Genomic DNA, 12,527 nt, shown 5'->3' with positions numbered 1-12,527 from the left:
CCCAACAATCGCAAGCAACTTGTGATATTTCGACTTTTTCTCGCGAATCTTGTGATGGAACTGTCAACAACCGTTTTCAATGCATAATAAAGTAAGTTATATTGGATTGTTACCGAAGTAAACTTAAGTTTACTTAAGTTTCCACAGCCTAAAACCGTAGCGTTGTAGGGTCTGAAGTAGATGACGTTGTAGTGAAGGCCCCCAGATAGATTTTATTCTTTTACTTTTATTGTTGCTACAACTGGTGTTAACAGGGCTTAGTTAGCTACAATGGTTCAGGCTTGAATTAAATTTGTGGATTAGTTTATATTAACTGAATTGGATCAGTTAGATAGCACCGTATATAATATACGCTTAAAATACCAACACTGTAAATATATTTGCAGACGTAGTTCTTTGCTGTCTAAGCAAAATGAAAGAAAGATTTACTTTCGTTAAATAAGGCTGTATTTTTTCGTTAGCCTGTTAATTTATAAACTTAATTCTGCATGGTTTAGTATTTAATCGCAAAAAAGCACGTAGTTATATAGCGTAACTGTACGATTGGAAGGAACAAGTGGCAATTATGGTTGCGCACTGATAATGTCATATAACGAAATACAACGTTCATGAAATCGGTCTAGCTGCAGAGGGTTTAGTCATGATCCACCAATCGTGCAATCCACTGTTTTGCGCACCATAAATTTTCAACGTAGCCCCGCTATTTCTGGCTTGAAGATTGTTTTAGTGTAATAGTGTCGATATGTGTTCTTTCACCATCCGAAAAAACTTAACTTAGTCACGGGATAAAATGAAAATTCATGCATGTTTGTTTGTCGTTAGGTCAGGCGTCTATACACGAAAACCGTTAGAGCAGTGGTTCTCAACTATACACTCATCGCGTATGGTATACCACCTAAACCCTGTTTGGGTGGATAGACAAAGAGATAGGCATATTCTTCCTGACTAGGTTAGCATGATTCTAAAACCAGTAAGGTTGTCAATTCAAAAGAATTCCAAGACATGAGTTTTGCCCAAAAGCAGGGGTGGTTGGTTGGGTTAGTTAAGTTGCAATTTATGATCTGGCGTGAATTAGGTACAGCAAAAAGCTACTCACGTACCACCCCAAAAACTCCGGCATACCACTATAGTAGTACGTACTCGTACCAGTGGTTGCGAACCACTGCGTTAGACTGTTGCATTCAAGTTTCGGTAAAGCACCTGTGCCACGTGCTTAACGCAAGCCATTAGCCGATACCGTCACTCTTGGGGATTTTTCCAGAGATCTTGGGATTTTAGTCGTGCATTTTGGATCGTGGGAAAAACTTTGATCAGAATCTTTTTATGCAACGATTTAAACGGTCGTTAAACAATTTAATGTTCGAAGCCTCACCAATTTGTGCAAGTTGATTAAACTTCCTTCTTTTACGACTAGTAAATCTGTCCTTGACCCTTGATACTACCATGTGGTACGTGTCAAATGAAATGCACACGAGATTAAACCTAGTTTCTCATGCATTTGTTACCAATTGTTACATTTTGCTAGTTGTTATGCAAACTATCCACGGGAAAGTCCTAACGTCTTGATGTCCTAATGCGCCAATCTCACCCTCTGATGTTAGTCCCTGTCACATAACGCTTATAATAACGGTGTAGCTGCAGCGCGTTTATCATGTATCCACCAACTATTCCCTCTACTTTGTCGCGCCTTTTAACGTCTCAACGTTGCGCAGCTATCTCCGGCAAGGTGAATATTTTAGTGCAATTGTGTTACTACGATTTTTTCACCGAGCGAAATAAACTCAACTCAAACTCAAGGAGGTTTATTTATTGAAAATTACAATGCCAGTGCCAGCTAGGTTAAGTTTGTGAATTTTACTATTTTTTCTTATCTTGGGATTTTTGTCAAACCTTGGGATTTTTGTCAAACCTTGGGATTTTTCGTAAGTGAACCTTGGAATACCTTTAAAATTATATTCTCCCTGAGGCGAAAATACATCTACATGCAAAAATCTCACACGCCTACATAACGGGGATTCCCCGGGCTAGAATCTGCATTATTTCATCAATCCAATACGGCATAGTGCAGAAGCAAAAAAAAATTTAATACGATTTATGTTGGTTGCTCCTGTTGCTCTTATACACCTGTGGTAGTTTCTTTTACTTGAAAAAGCTACTACGATTAAATTAGACGATCAAAAATTGTTTTGTCTATTAAAAAATATTTTATGTCTTTGTGATGTGTGTTGCATGTGTGTTGTTTATGGAATTAAGGCGCAAAAAACAAGTTTAATTTTCTGGCAGAAGATGTCATTGCGCAAGCGTTTGTCTAAAAAGATATTTTGCGCAAGCTTTTTCATTAAAGCTGGGATCTGTGAGTTTATTAACATTAATACTTTTTGGTCATTTTCCAAACATTTTAAAATTGTAGATTGTGTTTGTGTAGAAACTTTTTCTTATGTACATTTGGTTTTAATACTTTTTTGTCCACAGAAATTGCTGTTATGATGGATCACAACGTTTTTGGCAAATCAAATGTTACAAACGAGGTAATCTAAGTTATAATATTTCTTAAAAAAAACAGATAAAGGTTTTCAATGACGATTTTACTTGCGTCTTATTGCATGTTCGTACATGAATTTGAAGTATATTTCCATTGTGTAGGTAGAAGGCCTAGCCTTTCCTTTCATCCAACTACTGATCCATTGAACCGAGGAGGTAATTGCCATGGTTTTATGCTTACATGGAGAAATAAACTTTAAAATACTTTGTAAAGCTTTATAACGTCTTAAACATGTGCTGCTATTTCTGATTTGGTAGATAGTTTAGCAGAATTGTACTGCTTTAACTTTCTTTACTAAAAAAAAACTTATTTAGCAAAATCACATCATTCTAGCAACAGCAAAGCAATGCTTCTAAGTTCTCCCTCAATTTTTGTCAATGATTGTTATTTTGAAGAAGTTTAGTACATCTGTGTTTGCACCTGGATATTGTATAAACATTCAGTGTGCCCAATATAAAAAGCAAAGCTGCTTTTTTACTGTGTCATTGTTTTTATCTAAAAAAGTTTGTCCTGCACAAAACCTCACAATATTTTTTTTTTTAGGTCGAGTGTTTGGTGGTGAGCAGAATTATCCTGGCAGTGAATTTCAGAAAGCTGGCTGCAATGAGACTACAGTACGAATACCATGTGGACCAGCACTGCTCCATAAAATGTAACACTGTTCAAACTTTGTATTTATTTTCATATGTCGACATTTGGAAGTCCCATACTGGACATCTTTATCAAGGGAATGACATAAATTGAAACACAAAGTTGCTACAAAGCAACAAATGCATTTTTTCTGATGAAGGTGTCTCATATAGGACATAAAAATGTCTTCATATTTCAATAAAAACTGCTGGAAAAGCTACAACTTTATTAATACTTTATGCCCAGCAGCAACAGTTTATTTATATAGTTGTTTTATCAATAAAAAAGCGTAAAAATGACAACATTAAAACTTATGTCATCTTTGTACCAATAATTGATTTACATTTTTGCTTGTCCAAGGGAAATATTGTACCAATGAAGCCACAGTTGAGTGTGTGTCTGATGCTTTTGTTCATATTAGAACTTATATTAGTGTTTATGTTGATTTAAGTTTGTAGCAGGTTTTGTTTTGTGTTTTAGTTCCAATTGTAATCGATGGGGCTGCTGCTGGGATCGTTTCAATGAGTTTTGCTTCCATTCATCATACAAAGGTTCATATGTATTGGTTAAATACAGTCGAAGTATTTACTGAAGTATTTGTATGTAAAACAGTAGTTACTAAACTGACTTCTAGTGTGGCTCAAAAGAATAAAGTTTATTTCCGTAAACAATTATGTTTTTCACAAAAAAAACATTTAATAGTCCCGTAAAAAAAATTTAGCAATTACTGACATACAGTGATAACTATGATCCTCACAGGTTTGGGCTTGGTTAACAGCAATAAGAGAAAACTGATCATAAACTTAGCAAAAGGCATTTAATTAAACCACTATTAAAACTAATTTGTAACAACTATATTTTGATATTTGCAGTGATTCGTTTACGAACAACGTGTCCACCAGGCTTTGCGAACCCACCAAGATGTGATGGTATGAAAACAAAGACAATATTTTAGTTTCTCCTTATAAATGTCAAACAAGTGTCAATATGTAAAGCCACAACCAAATCATGGGTTAATATCACCAGCAGTACAGTATAAACAGACTTAACACCCAACTAAAAAGGCAAATACGAATCCATTTTATCAGACAAAATGTTTAAAATTATATTTTAAGTTAAGTGTTTTATTGCATGACAGGAATTATTGAAGCATAGATGACAAGTAACCCAAAGTCATAACTTGCACTTGAAGAATAAATATTCATTTGATGTTTTTCGGTGTTTAATTACTTTTAACAGACATTGATGAATGTTTGTCCAATCCTTGTTTGAATGGAGGAAGTTGTAACGATGAAATAAATGGTTACACATGCACTTGCCCAGCGGGAACATTTGGTGATCTGTGCTACAAAGGTGTGTGCTCAGGCTGTTTTTTCTTTTACATAAATGTCAGTTTTACTACATTTATTTTAACATTTTTGATTAACCTATGTATATTTGCAGAATGTGGACCACCTCCCCCAATTTCTCTCGGTAGTTTTGAACCAATTCTTGCTACATACCAGGCTCCTGTGAGTGTCACTTACAAATGTCCTGATTCTTACACACTTCAAGGAGATCCCACGATTGATTGTTTGAATGATGGAAGTTGGACAAGATCAGTTGCACCTACCTGTCGTCTTAACAGTCAGTCATTTTATCAGGGGTTTGAAACCTGTGATCTGTTTACCAAATAAATCCCATTAAATAAAGGATGTACAACCTATAGGAATGGTTTAATTGTAAATGGCATGTGGCCCTTGAACCGATTTTAGTGCAGTGCTGCCACAGTTTAATCCTCATTCAGCAGATGAATCCATTTTTTGTGTAGCCAATTGCTATTTATCTGCTCCATAACAATGTGACTATATTGAATTTACTGACTAGAAGGACTTGAGTTGAATAAATTTTAACTGGCAGCTGTTAACCTAAAAGCATGGGTGGTATAGGGCAAACTTCCATAAAGTTGCAGTATGCGATTATATATCGCAATGTTGTATCAGTAATGAAGATGCACCCTTGTGCTACGTTAATTCCTACTGATTGTTTTGTTTGCAGCATGTGGGATCCCACCTGAACTAAATGGTGGCAGTTATTCACCACTTCAGTTTACTTACTACCCTGGAACTACTGTTACATATTCGTGTGATGATGCTTATGATATATCTGGAAACATTCTCAATGAATGCTTGACAAGTGGAACTTGGAGTGAATCGACGCCACCAATGTGTATCTTAAAAGGTGGGTGGAATTTTAATTTAATAAGAGTTTGTGCTTGTTAATGAATGTGTTTTTGCAGTTAAACAAATACATGATGTAAAACTTAAAAACAATTTTAAAATAAAGATGTCATGATTCTTCCTCATCCTGACACCACCAATGTGTATCTTAAACTGTGTCGGGCAACTTGTTTTCCAAAATGTGTGTTTGTGCTTGTTAAGAAAAGTGTAGTAGCATTTAAGAAATACAAAAGACAAAACTAGACATACAACTTTGAAATAAAGATTTCAAATCTTTTTCTCATCTTTTCTGACTACACATACTTATTTTGTAGAATGCCCGACACCGAACACAATATCAGGTGGAAGTTTCTCTCCACTTAACACGAGATATATTCCTGGTGTTGTTGTCACCTACACATGTTTGTTTGGTTATGAGCTCACTGGCTCAATGGATATCACTTGTCAGGATGACAAATCATGGAATCCACCCAATTCACAGAGTTGCAATCTCTTGGGTTAGTTTGTACTTATAACTTGGTCAACACTGACCTTCTCAGTCAGGACAGTAATGCTTATTTAGGCATTGCTCTCATACAATGCACTGAATTGTCAGCAAATTAGTCATGTAATAAATTAGAACATGTTTGTGGGTAAACACTTTGTTGTAACACATAAAATATAGTTAAAGAAGCCATGCTTTTATAGTTTTCCCTTATTTATGTAGTCTGTCCTGACCCGCCATCTATAATGAATGGAAATGTGGATCCATCCACTGGTACATTTCAACCAGGCGATTCTGTGACTTACTCATGTGAAAATGATTATATAATGCATGGCTCAGCTGTCTCAACTTGCCAAATTAACCAAGCGTGGTCAGCAACACCTGCTTGCGAACTGGAAAGTATGTTTTAAAAATAGACATAACAATTTTTTCTATTGGGAAATAAAATATTTCAATCATTTTGTAAACTTTTTTTACCTCATGTTTTATGTTTTTGTAATTAATGGGACCTTTTATACTTCTATCTTTTCGTGCTCTTTTAGTAATACATTTGCTTTTATAACATTTTGATTTTTCAGACATAATTCTGTCACTAAACTTACTGTTTTTACTCTACAGTTTGATTTTTCGTTCCCAAGGTTGGCCAGATTTAGCAATAAAAACACTAAATGTCCTGTAAACCATTATAAACTTAAAATTTTTAATGACACAATTTAAATGCTGAAAAACAATAACTCTCATTTCATAAACTTTTGTATAAAAACAATGTTACAGATTGATTTGGTAATATATGACTTTGTATAACACAGGTTAAAAAACAAAATGTGTGACTGCAAATTTAATCATTCTAATTTAAAGCAAAATTTTTTTTTCAGAACTAAAATGACTGTAGGTGATTTTTATTGCTTTCTTTCAATCTATCTAAATCCTTGTACTTAGTGTGTGGTGATCCCCCAACCATTGATGATGGAACTTTTCCCCCTGCACCTCCCTACACACCGGGTAAAACAGTTATGTACACATGCAGTGGTACACATACACTTAATGGACCTAATCCAATTACATGTCAAGATGATGGGACATGGACTGCTAGTCCAGTTTGTATTTTAACAGGTATGTAAATAACATTGCCCTTTTAGTCATTACATAGGAATAAGAAATATTTGGTTTAAATTGCAAAATTAGCTATTGATCCAAATTTGATCTTAATGACCTCGAATGACCCAGCCGTTCACCCACAGGCTCCCCAAAAAAAAATTAAAACAGCTCTATTGACTTAAGTACATGATCTAGGCATTTCATGCTGTTGGTTGGTGCAAATGTAATGTATTTTAAAGTATTTTTTTGGATTCGCTAATTTTTCACCCCTCAAACCCCGAAATAATCAGTTTTAGTTTTAGGCCAGAAATACTAACCCCTAATGTGCTAAAATTTTTAACAATTGTTTGCAATTATTTGTTAAGTATTTTAAGTTTTACATTACTCTGCCAAATAGTTACCTTTACAGCCCATAATATGTGTACACTGTCAGTCAGATAAAAGTTGCAAGGGAGTAACTTACTGGTTTACGATTAAGGCTGTTTAATGCAGAGTGGGAGCTTGACTTTTGTGCTGTTCAAACCAGCTTTTTTTCATCTGATATAGTTAATTTATTACGTCACTTACGAATGCAGTTAATAGTGATGACATTTTACTACTTTTTTCTGGAGTTTATCCAAATATGCTATTACACAGAACATCAATACTCACTGATGATAATTAATTCAGTGCAGAAAATTTAGAGTGCAATAACATGGAATTTATGATAAATATATATCAATCAGCTCTAATCTTTTGTACTGGAGTTTGCTATTATGACATAGTTGTTTTCTAATACAATGCTTTCTCACTTAATTAGTTCAATTAGGACCAGATTTTATAAATCAACATCTTAAGCGAAAAACATATCATTGAATTCATACAATAAATCTTTGCTTGACTTTTTTAGAAAAACAATTCATTATTGTTTAAAAATGCCTTTTAGATATGTAGGATATAGAATCGTTTTTGCCAATCAATTCAAAATTGAAGTATGTAACAGGCTTTGCAGTTCATTTATTTGCAGATTTGTTCCACAATAATATGATTCATAAGACATTTGATTAAACGAAGTTTGGTTAAAAAGTGTACGGATTATAGGGGAAGCACTGTATTTGAGTTCTTTGCAAAACATTTGATTTGCTAACATGTATATATATAAAAAAAAGAAACATTAAAATGTATTTCACAGCTTGTTTTCTTTTTTTAGAATCTGTAGAATGTAGTAATCCCCCAGCTATTGCTGATGCAACTTTCACCCCAGCACCCCCCTACACACCAACAGATACAGTCTCATACAGTTGCATTGATAGTACCACACATAAACTTGAAGGACCTAATCCAATTCAATGTGGAGCTGATGGATGTTGGACTACTGGTCCAGTTTGTGTTTTAATAGGTATGAACATAAAAAGTTTAATTAAACAGAACTTGTTTGTAATTAAGTTGAATATTTTTGCTTTATTTTGAGTTAGACAAAATATCTCTCCTTTATTTTTCATGTTTTGTATTTATTTTGTTAAAACCCTAGAATGTGGTGATCCTCCAACTGTTGCTGATGGAACTTTCCCCCCAGGAGCACCTCCCTACACACCAGGTGATATGGTTACTTACTCTTGCAGTGATAGTACTATGCATACACTTGAGGGAGACCCTAAAATTACATGTGGAGCAGATGGAAGATGGAGTGCTGGTCCAACTTGTATTTTAATAGGTTTGTCTGTAAAATACATTTGTTCTGTTTTCAAAATGATGTGGCAACCAATATCAAACATGTTTGTTATTCCATTGACTTGGACCCAAGTAAAAGAAACAAGATTAATTTTGCATGTAGCAGTGTGATAACATGTTTTTACCTAAAACACTGATGTTTATAAAGGCTCTTGCTGGATAGAGTTTTTTAATATGGTTTTAATTTCTGGTCACTTCTGTTATCATGTTTCTGCAGTGTTATGTATCATGGCAAAAATTCCAAAAACAGAAGAAAGTTAATTAACCTGTTAGAACTGTATCTTCTATGACAGCGCTTCCCAACCGGTGGGCCGCGGCCCACTGGTGGTCCGCGACGTTCTTTCTGATGGGCCGCAAAGCTTTTCAAACTATTACCATACCAATATAGAAGTTCGAAAAAGTTACACAGTTCATGTGAACGAACTTTCAAGTTTAACTATGTTTCTCTAAAATGTAGTATTAGTTACTATGGAAGCCGCATAAGATTTCACGTTAAACAAAGCTTTATCACACAAACAAACTGCAAATGTTACGTCATAACAGTACTTAAACTGCTATTGTCGCATCACAACACTACTTGCATTAGTAACTATAACGAAATCGAAGACACGAAACAGTCTTAACACTGACACACTAAATGCTGCGTTGCGTGTGAGCTTGTCTCCCAATAAACTCCAACTTGATCTCATCATATCAAATCAGCAAGCTCAGGCTTTACATTAACAGAAGTATTGCTTGTGTGGTTATTATTTTTCTTTCTTGATGTTTGTTCTTTTTCCATTGTGGTTTTGTGGCAATATTAAACAGTGGTCCGCCAAAAATTTTTTTAAAAAAAGTAGGTCGTGAGCTGGAAAAGGTTGGGAAGCACTGTTCTATGAGACCATAACCTAGCGCTTTGAGGATGTTTGTTTTGTGCTAAACTATCATTACTGTTGTGTTGCATCAATTCTGCGTTTGTTAGTTAAACCTGCTTGTTATACAGAACTCTCATCAATTTAAAAAAAATATTTCTAGCAAGTTTGTTTTCATATTTACTTTTGCGTAATTTGCATTTGTTTAAATTTAAATCTATTTTAGAATGCTATGACCCTCCAACTATTGCTGATGGAAGCTTCACCCCGGGAACAGCTCCCTACACACCAACAGATACAGTCACATATAGTTGCACTGATCCAACTACACATAAACTTGAAGGACCTAATCCAATTATATGTGAAGCAGATGGAAGATGGAGTGCTGGTCCAGTGTGTGTTGCAATAGGTATGTATGGTAAAAATTCTTCAACCTGCTTTCTGGAAGAGTTTGCGAACAATAGCATCAAGTTTATTGCTCACTTGATTTGAACATAAATAAAACATACCACAGTGACTTGTCTTGTATTTGAAAGTTTAATATTTTTAAAAAATTTCCTCGATTTTACACTTACTCACTTTTCATATTATTTAATGCCAAAGTTATAAAGAAAATTTTGTGCTGTTCAAACCAGCTTTTTTTCATCTATTATAGTTAAGTTTTTATGTCACTTACAAATGCAGTTAACAGTGATGTCATTTTACTACATTTTTGTGGCGTTTATCCAAATATGCTGTTACATAGAACATCAATACTCACTGATGATAATTAATTCAGAGCACAAAATTTAGAGTGCAATAACATGGAATTTATGATAAAATATATCAATCAGCTCTAATCTTTTGTACTGGAGTTTGCTATTATGACATAGTTGTTTTCTAAAACAATGCTTTCTTGCTTAATTAGTTCAGTTAGGACCAGATTTTATAAATCAACATTTTAAGCAAAAAGCATATCATTGAATTCATACAATAAATCTTTGCTTGACTTTACCAGAAGAACAATTCTTTATTGTTTAAATATACATTTTAGATATGTGGGATTTAGAATCGTGTTTGCCAACAAATTCAAAACTGAAGTGTGCAACGGGCTTCACAGTTCATTTGTTTGTAGATTTATCCCCCAATAATATTTTTCATAAGACATTTGATTAAACAAATGTTGGTTAAAAAATGTATAGATATAGGGGAAGCACTGTATTTGAGTTCTTTGCAAAACATTGGTTTGATGACATATATTAAACAAGCTTTGAAATATATGATACAGCTTGTTTTGTTTTGTTAGGATCTGTAGAATGTGGTAATCCCCCAGCTATTGCTGATGGAACATTCCCCCCAGGAACACCTCCCTATACACCAACAGATACAGTCTTATACAGTTGCATTAATCCTACTACACATAAACTTGAAGGACCTAATCCAATTCAATGTGGAGCTGATGGATGTTGGACTACTGGTCCAGTTTGTGTTCTAATAGGTATGGACATAAAAATGTTTAATCATATAGAACTTATTTGTAATTAAGTTGAATATTTTTGCTTTATTTTGATGAGTTAGACAAAATGTATATATTTTATTACGGGTCCCCTTCCCTGAAGGGGACACAAATTGATTTTACTCCAATTGTTTCAGTTTTTCTTTTTTTTTCTTTTTTTTCTTCTCCCTAAAGTAATTTCGACTCGTTTTTCCATCAAATGTGTGATGGATTTGGCTGAAATTTACACAGATGGTAGATATAGTTATGTAGATGTGCATCTCACTTTGTTTTTGTAAATTACCCCATTATTTACCTTGCTATCCCTCTAAAATGGGTTATTTTTTTCCTAAAATTTGTCCGACTCGTTTTTCCATCTAATGTTACACGGATTTGGCTGAAATTTACACAGATAGTAGATGTAGTGATGTAGATGTGCATCCCACTTTGTTTTTGTTGATAACCCCAGTATTTACCCCGCTAGCCCCCTAAAATGGGTATTTTCCCCCGAAGTTTGTCCGACTCGTTTTTCTATCAAATGCTTGATGGATGTGGCTGAAATTGACACAAATGGTAGATGTAGTTATGTAGATGTGCATCCCACTTTGTTTTTGTTGATAACCCCAGTATTTACCTCGCTAGCTCCCTAAAATTGGTATTTCTTCCCAAAGTTTGTCCGAGTCGTTTTTCCATTAAATCTTTGATGTATGTGGCTGAAACTTATACAGATGGTAGATATAGTTATGTAGATGTGTTTGTGGATTTGTGGATTGCTGGGTTTTTGTGCCATGGGAGTTAGGGGGGGATTGTTAACAGCCCTATGACGTCAGAAACATTAACGGTTGTTGCTCAAAACACCTCTAGTGGTCGACATTTGAAACATTGGCGGATTGGGCAGAAATTTTGCACTACTATTGATTGAGTCATTGAGGTTTCATATTTTTTTAATTTGTGTCTCAGACCCCATTAGTTACCCTACTAGCCCCCTAAAATAGGTCAGTTTTTTAAACAGTGTCGGGATTGGATAAAATTTGGGTAATATGTGGACTATGATTTTTGTAGGTACCAATTGATGTGTTTTACCTTTAGCCCCAACATTTACTCAACTAGCCCCCTAAAATAAATGAACTTTTAAAAAACGTCCTAATTATATGAAATTTGCAAAGTTTGTTAAACATACTAAATCCTCAAATGTTATGTTTTGCCCTGTAGCACCACAACTTAACCAATTAATCTCTAAAATGTGTATCCCTTTTCACAATGTTCGAATTGGATGAAAATTGGACAGCTTGTAAAATTTGCTATTCATTTTTTGTTTTACCCCATTATGCCGCTACTTACTTCATCGTTTCTTTGAAAAAGAACATTAAATAGGACATACTTCAAACAATATCTAGGGTGAATCTAAATTTATATAGTTTGTACTCGACATAGTATTATTATTTAAGCCCAGTGCCGATCATTGCGTTTTACCTTGCAACACTAAACGTTCACATGGTTATCTCTTGAAATGCATTAT

The 12,527-nt window shown here is 34.4% G+C and overlaps 1 protein-coding gene and 1 long non-coding RNA gene across 2 annotated transcripts; both read left to right on the top strand.

Annotated features, from left to right (window-relative positions):
- The first annotated feature begins 2,468 nt into the window (after positions 1–2,468).
- On the top strand, positions 2,469–3,188 carry LOC145212064 (uncharacterized). The gene is made up of 3 exons (XR_013856642.1): positions 2,469–2,528; positions 2,644–2,697; positions 3,086–3,188. It is a non-coding gene; the product is annotated as an uncharacterized LOC145212064 (long non-coding RNA).
- A 279-nt stretch (positions 3,189–3,467) lies between these two features.
- LOC145213324 (sushi, von Willebrand factor type A, EGF and pentraxin domain-containing protein 1-like) lies at positions 3,468–12,081 on the top strand. The gene is made up of 14 exons (XM_080081553.1): positions 3,468–3,496; positions 3,653–3,723; positions 4,045–4,101; positions 4,412–4,525; positions 4,616–4,798; positions 5,210–5,392; positions 5,706–5,888; positions 6,098–6,274; positions 6,815–6,988; positions 8,163–8,351; positions 8,484–8,666; positions 9,761–9,943; positions 10,820–11,011; positions 12,071–12,081. The coding sequence occupies exons 1-14, from the start codon at positions 3,468–3,470 to the stop codon at positions 12,079–12,081; spliced, it is 1,929 nt and encodes a 642-aa protein (XP_079937679.1).
- Positions 12,082–12,527: the final 446 nt, after the last annotated feature.

The sequence above is a fragment of the Phallusia mammillata genome, chromosome 2, assembly GCF_965637545.1.
Source record: "Phallusia mammillata chromosome 2, kaPhaMamm4.hap1.1, whole genome shotgun sequence".
Classification (NCBI taxonomy): domain Eukaryota; kingdom Metazoa; phylum Chordata; class Ascidiacea; order Phlebobranchia; family Ascidiidae; genus Phallusia; species Phallusia mammillata.
The sequence above is the reverse complement of the archived record's forward strand: the minus strand, read 5'-3'. Positions and strand labels throughout refer to the sequence as shown.